Source organism: Podospora pseudoanserina, chromosome 2 (assembly GCF_035222485.1).
Source record: "Podospora pseudoanserina strain CBS 124.78 chromosome 2, whole genome shotgun sequence".
Classification (NCBI taxonomy): Eukaryota; Fungi; Ascomycota; class Sordariomycetes; order Sordariales; family Podosporaceae; genus Podospora; species Podospora pseudoanserina.
This window is the reverse complement of record NC_085921.1, coordinates 984,094-995,135: the sequence shown is the minus strand read 5'-3', so window position 1 is coordinate 995,135 and position 11,042 is coordinate 984,094. Positions and strand designations below refer to the sequence as shown.

Sequence of the window (11,042 nt, the reverse complement as noted above, 5' to 3'; positions counted from 1 at the left end):
AGATCGGTGTGCTATTTTTCGCCTGTGTCTCCTCCTGCCTCAGCTTCTGGCGCGGTGGCGGCGCCCTCCGGTTTCCTTCCGTAGACCACGTAGAGCTTGTGGTAAGCGTGGATCTTTCTGTTGAAGAGACTCCTCCTTACGTCCACGAGGGAGACCTATACCACAACGTTAGCTCCATCATCATCAAAGACAAAAAAAGAAATATGTTGCTGGAAAGCAAAAAAGCATACCTCAATCTCCTCCTGCGTCTTCCCCAAGTGCTTGCTAAAAAACCCCAGACTGAAACCCTGCAAGCCATCCAGCAAGTTCCTCTGCCACAGCATCCCCACGTGTTTGAGTCTCGTGTCCTTTGGCCAGCCGTTGAGCGGGATCTTGAACACGGCCTCGTGGACGTCGACAAAGCCGACTTCCCTCATCCAGTCCTTGAGCTGCTCCCCGACGTCGACCTGGCGGTTGGCGAGGCGGGAGCTGTTGTAAAGCTCGAGGGTCCACTTGAGCCAGTCGTAGTCCGAGGGCATGGTCCCGTCGTCACAGTGGGGCATGCCGGGGACTTCTTGACACTCGAGCCAGCCGCCTGGTTTGAGGTGGTGGAAGGCGCGGGCGATGATTTCCTTCTTCATGTCGGCCCAGCAGCCGATTGTGACGCGGGTGTGGATGAGGTCGAATTCTGAGGGGGGGTAGTCCCTTGAGCACATGTTAGTGGGGAGCGGCTTTGGTGGGAGGGAAAGTAGGGCATGCATACCATTCTTCGGTTCTGTGGGAGATGTGTTAGCCATCGGAGGATATTTGATAGGAGAGAGAGGGTAAAACATACGAATCCTCCACAAAGAACCTCACGTTCGGTGGCACAAATGGCGGTTGAATCGGCGAGAGGTCCGTTCCTACTATCTCAGCATCCGGGTACTCGTCACCCATCTCGATGGCCCAAAGCCCAGTCCCTGTGGCGATGTCGAGCACCTTCCGCGGGTACTTTTCGCGGGTAAACGGCGCCAGATGAAGCCGCCCGTCCATGATGACCTTGATGATCTCGTACTGCTCGTCCATTCGCTCTGCTTCCGTGGGGTCATTGGGGAAGTAGTATGCTAGGCAAAGTTGTCAGTCACCAAGGTCGAAGCAGGAAGAGAAGAGAGGACATACAGCCGGCACGGTAGGAATGATATGTCCTGCCAAACTCCTCTCGGAAGTCGGCTATGGACTCGGAAAGGGATTGGGTGTCACTAAAAGGTTGGCATCAGTCTTGCGTCAGGCTGTTGACTAGGCCAGGCAGGTTGTTCATACTAGATGTCATGGGGGTTTGACTAGAAGCAACAGGATTCAGCTTGGCTACAGGGACATTGGACGATGCTCCTCGGACAACTTACATCGGCCTCGATGTGTGATGAGTCGTCGAGGACAGACTCAAAGGTGAACCTGTTGTCATCGACAGGCTTTGAGGCCGTGCTAGAGGATGACACTCCAGACGTGCCAGACTTGGTAGACTCAGCCATTGTTGAGATATTGGCACCAGAGAGAGTATGCCGAGATGGAGCTTTGGCGTGCGGTGCGGCTACACTGCGAGGTAGCGAAGGGAGACGGGCAAAGGAGAAGGCCGAGAAATATGTCACTTGAGAAAAGACAAGGCACAAGGTCCAGAACGCCGTATAAGCCAGCGGTCGGCGGCTCCTCCCCGGATCCTCCACGCAAGGCCCTTTGCGCTCGGAGCCCTCCCTGCTGGTCCCTTGGTTCTTTGTCGATTTGAGCGGCAGCCTTGACCCAACAGTTTGGGTGTGATCCAGAAGCGGGAGCGTTCTGTCAGAACAAAGACCCGTGTGCGTGGATCACTGGCCCAACAGTTCGGAACGGGTCTCGACTGCCCTTGGGTGGTGTGGACTTGGACTTGTTGACAGATCGGGAAGCTCTCGGTGCCCGTTGATCGATCAGTCTGTGCCGTGCCGTTACCTAGCCAAGTTGTATTAGTGTCGTACTCAGCAATTGTCCGCCGATGGTGTGGGAGGTCCTGATCGCTGTGGGTAAGGTAGGTGACCAACTGGGTAAATTTCTCTTGATAAAACAGTGGTGGGGAGTAATGATGATGGCGGCAGCAGCAAAAGATTATAGATCCGGCCCTAGAGTCGCATACCACCCTGAGCTGATTTTGCCCACGGAGCTAGCTTTGGCCCTGGAATGGTGAAGAAACGGGGGTTTTACAAGGGATACCAAGGGATACTGCAGCATGTTCACGATGAGCCCTGTGTCGGGTGCCGTCCCGTTCAGGCGAGATTTGGGTGTGGGAACTCCCGTTTAGTGGGAAGCATGCTGATCATGGGCGCTAAAGTAGCAAGGGACTCCTGGGTTTTAGTGAGGTTTATCACCCGAAGATTTAACTGCCGGTCTTCCCTCTTTCCCAATCATTCTCGCCATCAATTTTGCTTCCTGTTCTCGCGACTTATCACGATTCAAGTTGGCATGTGGCCAAATTCATGGCACGGTGCCGCTAACCGAAGACCACCAGAGTCCGGAGTGGACCTGGGAAGGCTGCTGAAAAACAGGTCCACGGTGCCTGGAGATGGTCAGCTTGCCCGTTCTTTGTTTTCTTTTCGTCTTCGACAACCTCTGATGCAGAGGCGTAACAGGTATCGCGTGGTAATTAAGCTCAACCTATCAGAAGGCCTCCCCCGTATAGATGGCTGTGTAGCAGTCTCCGCTTCGGGTTGTTGCGTGCTGCACGCTGCATGACAGCTCGATATTCCCCTCACTCTCACCAGCTCGCTGGGTGAGGGGCAACATGGAACAACAGCCTGCAGCTGCACATCTAAGGCTTCCATTTATCGCCTTCTCAAATGGGGCATATGTTTCTATCACCATCAGACTGTCTTCCGACCTTGGCACGTCTCTGGACATCCATTCATACTCAACGCTTGGTAGCAGGCCCGTCATGGGCTCACATCTAGTACTAGGACAGATTGATAACAGCCGATTGATATCTCATCCGACTAGGGGAAATGTCCGGAGAAAAAAAATCTAAAAAAGTCCAAAGAAAGTTCCGCACGTTTCACGTTACACCCGCTACCGAGAGGGTTACAAGGCTACCGTCCTTCCCCATCCATCGCCAGGGTGTGTCCCCGACCACTTTTCTGCTCCAACCTGTTGCAGAGCTCAGGTTTACGAGGGGTCGAATGACGATGGTTTCCCCCATGGCCCAACTAGCATTCCCTCCTGCCTAAGGGCTCGAGAGGGAGCACCCATCCCGCTCGCATTTACCGACTCCGCACGCGCCATGCATATGACCAACCAGTTGATACTCTCAAATCTACAGCATGCTTCCAAAGATCCCTCTCAAGCACTTTTCCTCCCCCCGTCATTTGGCCCTTCTCAAATATCCTCCGAGCCTCACCGTCTTCTCTTAGCACCTTGCCAAGTCAGCCATTGCCGGGAGCTTTCCTCCGAATCAAACACCAAGAACACCCGCCCTCCCACCTCCATCCCGCCCATCATGACGACCCCGAACACACCCACCGGTCCAGATCTCCACCCCGACCCCGGACCCGACCCCGAATCCGCCTTCCTCCTCTCAGCCTACACCCGCCTCCGCGCCACCGTAACAACGCACACCACCACCCACCCCATCCTCCCCACCCCCCAAACCCTAACCCAAACCCTCTCCTCCCTCCCCTCCGCCCCCTTTGACCTCCCCCCATCAACCCCCTCCTCAACCCTCACCCACCTGTTGGAGTCCATCCTCCCCTCCCTAAACCAGCAATCAACCTCCCCCTACTACTACGGCTTCGTAACCGGCTCCTGCCTCCCCATAGCCCAAGCAGCAGACAACCTCGTCACCGCCCTCGACCAGAACGTCCAGGTCCATTTCCCCCAGTCATCATCATCATCATCATCATCATCATCATCAGGATGGGTCCACTCCTCAGCCACTTTTGTCGAGTCAACAACCCTATCCATGCTCCTCTCCCTCCTTGACCTGCCACCCTCCCGCTTCCCAGCTAAGACTTTCACCACAGGCGCCACGGGCGCCAACATCCTCGGTTTGGCCTGCGGGAGGGAATATCTCATCTCCTCCCGCCTCTCTTCCCCTGAAAAATCCGTGGCCAAGGTAGGCTTGGTCAAAGCTTGTATTGCCGCTGGGGTGGCAGATATCAAAATTCTGACCTCGAAACCCCATTCCTCGCTGCTCAAGGCGGCCAAGATATTGGGGTTGGGGGAGGAGTGCGTGCTCGATGTTGGACAAGATGACAAACCGTGGAGAATCGACCTCGACAAGTTGGAACCAGCCTTGAAAGAGGCTGAAAAAAACAGCACAGCATGCATCATAGCCATCTCCTCGGGCGAGGTCAACACCGGCCGGTTCGCCACAGCCATCTTCGACATGCCCAAGATCCGCAGCCTGGCTGACCGTTACAAGGCCTGGATCCACGTCGACGGCGCCTTTGGCATCTTTGCCCGGGCTCTGCCCAAAACAGACCAGTTTCTTAGTTTGCGTGCCTGTGTTGCGGGCATGGAATTGGCGGATAGTATTTGCGTGGATGGGCATAAACTTCTCAATGTGGTGAGTTTTTTTGAGTTTTTTTTTTGTATATGTTTTCAACTTTTTATTTGCTTGCTGTATTAATATGTGTGTGTGTGTGTGCGTGTTAAAAAGCCCTACGACAACGGCATTTTCTTCTCCCGCCACCCATCTACCCTCACTCAAGTGTTTAGCAACCCGGGCGCCGCCTACCTGGCTCCCCCGCCATCCTCCTCTGCTGCCGGTTCCCAAGAAGATGGGATCTTCGGCCCTTTGAACATAGGCCTTGAGAACTCCCGTCGCTTCCGCGCCCTGCCAGTTTATGCCGTCCTGAAAAGTGAGGGCCGAGAGGGCATGGAGGCCATGTTCAGCCGGATGGTGTTCCTTGCCAGGAAACTCGCCTCTTTTATCCACAACTCCGAACATTACGAGATGCTTCCTGAGACTGAGAATCATGTCGAGGAAGACATCTTCATGATTGTGTTATTCCGGGCGAGAAACGAGGCGCTGAATAATGTTCTCGTTAATCGGATCAACCAGACGGGCAAGATGTTTGTGAGCGGGACGCAATGGCAAGGCAGGAAGGCGGTGAGAATCGCTGTGTCGACGTGGAGGGTCGAGGTTGAGAGGGACGCAAAGTATGTAGAGGGCGTCTTGAGAGAAGTCGCCGAGAGTTTTGTCGAGGCGTAAATGCAATTTTGACAAAAGCGAGCAGTCTGTCGGCCATATTGAGTCGTACCAAATCCCTTCCAATCCCAAAAGTCATGCAAGAATCGCGAAACAATATCGTAAACAATGGGTATCTTGTCGTCCTTTCCCTTGTCGTTTTCATCCCCTTCCAAATCTCCCAACCCGCCCCGCCGTCGTTCTCCGTCCCAGACTTGCCACCATACAAAGTGCGCAGTCAGTCTTAACCAAACTTCCGGCTCCCCCCTTTATTCTCCGTCGCAGGCCCCTTCTTCGTCTTGTCCCTCCCCTTCCCAATCAGCTCCAGATGCCCCGCCCTCGCCCCCAGCATCAGCTCCGTCTTGGCCACCATGCCCGAGGTGAACTTCTTCTTTTGCTTGTCTGCGCTCCCGCCGCTCTTGGCCTTTTGGGGTTTGTTGACCTTTTTCGCTCCACCGCCGCTGCCCTTGGCTTTGGTGAGCCCCGGGTTGGCCTTGGGGGCCTTTTTGATGGCTCCTTGCGCCATCTTTGTCGGTTGTTTTGTCGGGGTGGTTGCTGGAGAAAAAAGGGAAGGGGCCAAGTTTGATGGTGGGGAAATTTTGGGGAGAGAGGGAAGGGAAAAATAAAGTGGGGCGGGAAGTTTTGACGGGTTTGACCGCTTTGGGATAAGATAGGAACGAGCTTGGCGGAGCTAGGACGAAGTTGGGTTGGCGTAATGGCATCTAGCCGGGGGTTCGACTTGCGAGAGCAATCATGTTGTGGACAAAAGTATAGCGACTTTGACAGAATATGAAGGCTTCAAAGATGGTCAATGTGATGACACTGGAGGCAGCAGTTTTGGCAACATTCGCTCGCTTGTAGCTTTACCACAGACAAGATGAGTGTGGTGGTCTGCCCGCTCTCTGCAGAACTTAGCACTCCTCTCGACTTTCTTAGTACACCTCTCAGATAAATCACAAGCAGAACAGCATATAATATCTCATCTATCATAAGACCAAAGACTTGACCTAAACCCTGGATAACCATGAAACCCCGCTAACACCAAGACGCCAGTATAGCCCGTATCTACAAAAGCATTCACTAACGTCATAGTAGTATACCCTCGCCGTCATCGTCACCTTCTTCCTCGCTCCACTCCACATCTGCAGCAGCCGCTTCCGCCTGTCGTTGAACCTCAGCCAGCCCACTCAACTCGGCAACATAGTCCCTATCAGCTAGGGCCTTTTTGACGAATCCCCATCCATCCTTTGCATAAGCTTCCAGAATTGGCTTGGAGCAAGCACTGCACTGTGGATATGACCTCCCACGGATATTCATATTGTTGAACGAGGACAAGAACCCTCTGATCTGGTGTGGTACGATGCCCAAAGGGTGCTCAGGGGGGTCACGTTCATATTCTCCATTGGCTGATGGAACAGGCGCGGGGGCGTGCTGCCTCTGTGGATGCTGGAGAATGCTGCAGAACAACTCGACGAGGAGAGCCGAGGCAATAGCTGCCACTCCGGGACGGGTGACGGTGCATTGTTGATCCAGGGTTGCGTCTTTCATGGACTATTTGCTCGTTAGTTTTGTGTATTGTGTAGAGAATAGGGACAGTCAGAAAACTTACATCGGCAGCAACAACGACATCGTTGCAGAAATAGCAACCCAGAGTGTCTTCACTCCCATCTTCCGGTTTGGCTCCATGTCTCATGACCACATATGTGTCGAATCCAAGCGCAGCATTGAGGACGATTTTGTTCGCGGATTTGGCCATGAGCGTAGGCAACCACCTCGACTCGCGGGTATCCAAGAGCATGAAGACGGCATCGTGTGAGTTGACCAGCTCTTGTAGCTTATTGAAGTCGTCTCGGGTCTTAGCCTCGTTGGTAACTGGGTGCCCCAACATAGGCACCGAGAGCACATGCCCTTCGGCTTCCACTCCCGGGTAGATCCTTTTGAGCGCCTCAGCCGCCTTCAAAGCCTTTGGTTTGCCCCCTTGAAGACAGTCCTCAAACTCGAATAATGGCTGCCTAACAGGATTCGAGAATGAAATGGCACCATAGTCCACAAAAGTGATCTTCCGTACGCCCCAGCCCATGAGATTCCTAGACACATAACTGCCAAGCGTTCCAGCACCCAGCAAGAGACAACTGGTGTTTTTGATGGTGTCGAGTTCCAGATTTGGTGCCAGGCGCCACTTCATAAGCTTCAAGTTGAGGTCCACAGCTTGATCGGCCAGCTTGGTCGGGTCCATATACTCGGCCAGATCGGCTACCCGGCGCCTCAGTTTCGATCCGCCGTCCCTTTCCCAGCCTGTTACGTCGGGAACCGTCGCGAAATCGAAATCTTTGGGTAGGTTCAAGGACAACGGGAGAATGATGCTCCGAGCCTCGTGCCTGCGTGCTTGGGTATCACGGTAACAAAGAATCTGTACCTTCTTCAGCCGATATCGATGCGAGATCAGGACCAGGAGATTTCGCAACGGCCATGAAGGGTGTTCAGGGTAGTTTGAGGGGTCCACAAAGGCAACATATCGGTCCTCCTCGGGGATGTCGTTGAAGAAGCCATTCTCAAAATCGCGTAGTGACCCGATTTGCCACTGGTATCCTATTTCCTCTGCCATCGAGTCGTCCACCGGTCCTCTTCCTGTGGCATGCTCGCCCCGTGACTTCTTCGCAAGAAAGAAACCATGCTCCTTCTCCGTGCTGACAGTATACCGCCATGTGCCAACCGACTCGACTAGAGCTTCGCTTTCCCTAGAGTTTAACCGCTCAACGTCGCCAGATCGTTCCCATAGAGGTTTCTTGAAGTGTAGGGCCGGAAATGCAAACCAATATGTAAATCGGTACTTTTTGAGGTCGGCGAACGAAAGGATCGCGAAGGACGACAGTAGAGAGGGAACTGAGTAGATTGTGCCGTCTTGAATCGCATCCCAAATCTGGTGTCCAAAGCGTGGTTAGTTCACAAAGAACTGGCCCCAGGTCAAGAATAAACACACCTGCCGGCCGATGTCCTCGATCATGGCAGTCTTGTTGACATTGTTGAAATCTTCGATGGTGTTAACGTTCTTGATAAACCCCTTTGCGCGACTCGTGCCAACAGGTAGGCTGTCGTCACTGTCAGCCATTAGTTCGAACAGCACAATGTAAAAGTTCAATTTGCAGAAACCTACTCTTTGGCTGTGAGGGCATTTCCCAGTATTTGCATCCTCACGCTGGCCTCGGGATCGGCCTGCACGCGGGGCTCGTAAACGCCCAAAACCGCGCGGGCGGAATCGTCAAGTCGGTCATGGTCGAGTTTGGACGAGAAAAGCGATGAATAGAACGGTAGTTCTATCTCCGAAGAGAATGGGACGAATTTGACGGGCGCCATGGTACTCTGTGGTCGCCTCGCGGGGTCGATTCGCTGGGTTGATTCTTGATTCGTTGGTGTTTGTGGAAGACTGACCGCGGGGTTGTGATCGCAAGTTGTGTACGCGATTTCGGAGCGAAGTTACTGTTCGCGAACTGGTCAAAGCGGCGACGTTGAGAAGATCTAGGCTGGCGGCTTTGTTGGATTTGGCAAAGAAGGATAATACTGTTGTGGATGACTCGAATCGTCTAGAGCGTTAGAGATAGATACACCTTTGGAACACATGTGCGTCTCAGGTAAGCTGCAAAGCTTTGGTCAGGTGTGGTGTGGCATCGCCGGATGACCGGTGCCTGGTGTGTCACAAGCTTGGGAAGGTAAGGCCTGGATTATATACGATACGCAACTGCCGTTCTATTCAGTTCAAGTTGGAAGTCAGATGGGAGGTACCAGCTTCAGTTCGATAGCGGGGCGTGGAGGAAGCTCTGGCTGATGCCCCGCACTTTCCAGGGATCTGCTTCAAGCGTATACCAGACTGCCCCACCATGAACAAGGCAAGGTACCTGAGCCACCACCTTGGACAGAGGCTTACAAAGATGGTCGATGGTCACGGAGAGATTCTAGAATACGGCCCATCAGATATGGAAAATAAGGAACGGGCCCAAACTGTGAACATAGAATAGTCCTTAACCAAAATGTACTATTGTTTGATATCATGGCCAACTGAAGACAGGCACATCCCACCGGCTAATCATCGGCCACGAGGAGCTGAAGACGCGCTCACGCGTTGATGACTTGCAGCTAGAAGCGCGTTTTCGTTCTCCGCCATTTCAAAACGGACTTATTACACACCTTAGCTGGCTGGAGAGTTTCATGGTTGTAGATATTTACTGAGAGAAATAGACGTTCTCATTTCGGATCCCTACTTCTCCATCTGATCAAAACACCAATCTTCAATCTCCACTCATCAGTCAAAATGTTCATTGGAATCTGCGGCAGTAAACACATGACCACCTTGGCCTCTCACCCATCCACTCTTACTTACACATATCACAGGCATCTGCGCCGGCAAGCGCACTATCGCCAACTACCTCGCCGACCACCACGGCTTCACCCACCTCTACCTCACCCCAAAACACACAACCCAAACCACCCCCCCATCCTCCATCTCCTCCTCCACCACCACCCAAACCACCTTCTCCACCCCCGAAGAACTCCTCGAATTCGTCACCAAACGATGGCGCGACCGCTTCGTAACAACCGACATTCCCTCAGAAGAAATCCTCGAAATGTATACCCGTCGCCCCTTCTTCCTCCTCCTCTCGGTTGACGCCCCCTTGACCGTCCGCTGGAAACGTTTCCTAGCTCGACAATCCCAGTCCAACCACGGACGGTTCTTGAAAGGACCAAACGAGGAGTCGGAACCCGATCATGAAGTTACTGATCTCGAGTCGTTCGTCACACTAAACGACTCCCATCTCTACGATCCAGTAAACGGCACCCAGGCGATGATATCAAGAGCGACAGTGAGGTTGTTGAACACCTCTTCTTCTCTCGCCCACTTGTACGCCACGCTGGGGAAGCTGGATTTGTTGAATCAAGACCGGCTCCGCCCGTCGTGGGACGCCTACTTCATGGCGTTGGCTGAGCTGGCGGCGCAGAGGGCAAACTGCATGAAGCGGCGGGTTGGATGCGTTATTGTGAGGGACAAGAGGGTTATCAGCACGGGTTACAACGGTACACCCAGGGGCTTGGTCAACTGTGGGGAGGGGGGATGTGACAGGTGCAATGCCGGTCAGGGGTCAGGGCACGGGTTGACGACTTGTCTTTGTATCCATGCCGAGGAGAATGCCCTGCTTGAAGCGGGAAGGGAGAGGGTGAGGGAGGGCGCGGTGCTGTACTGCACTACGCACCCGTGCTTGACGTGCAGCATCAAGATTGTTCAGGTTGGGATCGGGGAGGTGGTGTATAGTCACGGGTATAGCATGGATGGGGATACGGCGGCGGTGTTTAGGGAGGCGGGGGTGAAGTTGAGGCAGTATGCCCCGGTGAGTAGCTTCCTTTCATGATTGAACGGGGATGAAGAAAAGCTGACGGGATTTGACAGCCTGCGAATGGGTTGGTACATCTTGAGAAATTAGATGTGTACAAGTAGATAGAGGACAACAATAGTTCAGCCGGGGACAAACGTTCACTGACCAACCCAGAATCATCCAACCTCGTCCAAGCTTGCTGTCGCCGACTCACGCCACAGACGATGCCAGAAAGATCATGAATAACGCAGACACCTGTGTCCTCGAGACAAATCTCCAACGGGTAACTCAAACAGGTGTGTCAAGCCAATACAGCCTTCGCTCAACATGCAGAGCTGGGGCATTGGCACAAATGAGCAAGTAGAAAGATATGGTATCAATCCATCACCTCCCTCCGCACCACCAAAAACCGGCAGCCAAACCCGGTCACCGGCATTCCCGTTAGATCTCCCTCCCCCAACGGAAAAATGTGGACCCTTATAAAGCTTTCCCCGATCTCAATTCCCACCGGTTCT

General features: G+C 53.5%; 5 protein-coding genes across 5 annotated transcripts; 2 read left to right on the top strand and 3 right to left on the bottom strand.

Moving 5' to 3' along the window:
• Window positions 1-11: 11 nt before the first annotated feature.
• On the bottom strand, window positions 12-2,303 carry QC764_201800 (uncharacterized protein; the record flags this gene model as incomplete). The annotated part of the gene is made up of 5 exons (XM_062943883.1): window positions 1,362-2,303; window positions 1,138-1,195; window positions 815-1,082; window positions 231-684; window positions 12-155 (listed from the first exon to the last, which is right to left on the bottom strand). The coding sequence occupies exons 1-5, from the start codon at window positions 1,485-1,487 to the stop codon at window positions 12-14; spliced, it is 1,050 nt and encodes a 349-aa protein (XP_062802644.1). The 5' UTR covers window positions 1,488-2,303.
• Window positions 2,304-3,472: 1,169 nt separating this feature from the next.
• Window positions 3,473-5,188, top strand: QC764_201790 (uncharacterized protein; the record flags this gene model as incomplete). The annotated part of the gene is made up of 3 exons (XM_062943882.1): window positions 3,473-3,852; window positions 3,877-4,540; window positions 4,634-5,188. 3 exons carry the CDS (start codon window positions 3,473-3,475, stop codon window positions 5,186-5,188), a joined length of 1,599 nt encoding a protein of 532 aa, XP_062802643.1.
• A 220-nt stretch (window positions 5,189-5,408) lies between these two features.
• On the bottom strand, window positions 5,409-5,690 carry QC764_201780 (uncharacterized protein; the record flags this gene model as incomplete). The annotated part of the gene is made up of 1 exon (XM_062943881.1): window positions 5,409-5,690. The coding sequence occupies one exon, from the start codon at window positions 5,688-5,690 to the stop codon at window positions 5,409-5,411; it is 282 nt and encodes a 93-aa protein (XP_062802642.1).
• Window positions 5,691-6,107: 417 nt separating this feature from the next.
• On the bottom strand, window positions 6,108-8,816 carry ATG7 (Autophagy protein 7). The gene is made up of 4 exons (XM_062943880.1): window positions 8,319-8,816; window positions 8,145-8,262; window positions 6,774-8,084; window positions 6,108-6,715 (listed from the first exon to the last, which is right to left on the bottom strand). Exons 1-4 carry the CDS (start codon window positions 8,516-8,518, stop codon window positions 6,251-6,253), a joined length of 2,094 nt encoding a protein of 697 aa, XP_062802641.1. The 5' UTR covers window positions 8,519-8,816; the 3' UTR covers window positions 6,108-6,250.
• A 363-nt stretch (window positions 8,817-9,179) lies between these two features.
• Window positions 9,180-10,952, top strand: DCD1 (Deoxycytidine monophosphate (dCMP) deaminase). Its single transcript, XM_062943879.1, has 3 exons — window positions 9,180-9,492; window positions 9,551-10,542; window positions 10,602-10,952. Exons 1-3 carry the CDS (start codon window positions 9,471-9,473, stop codon window positions 10,647-10,649), a joined length of 1,062 nt encoding a protein of 353 aa, XP_062802640.1. The 5' UTR covers window positions 9,180-9,470; the 3' UTR covers window positions 10,650-10,952.
• Window positions 10,953-11,042: the final 90 nt, after the last annotated feature.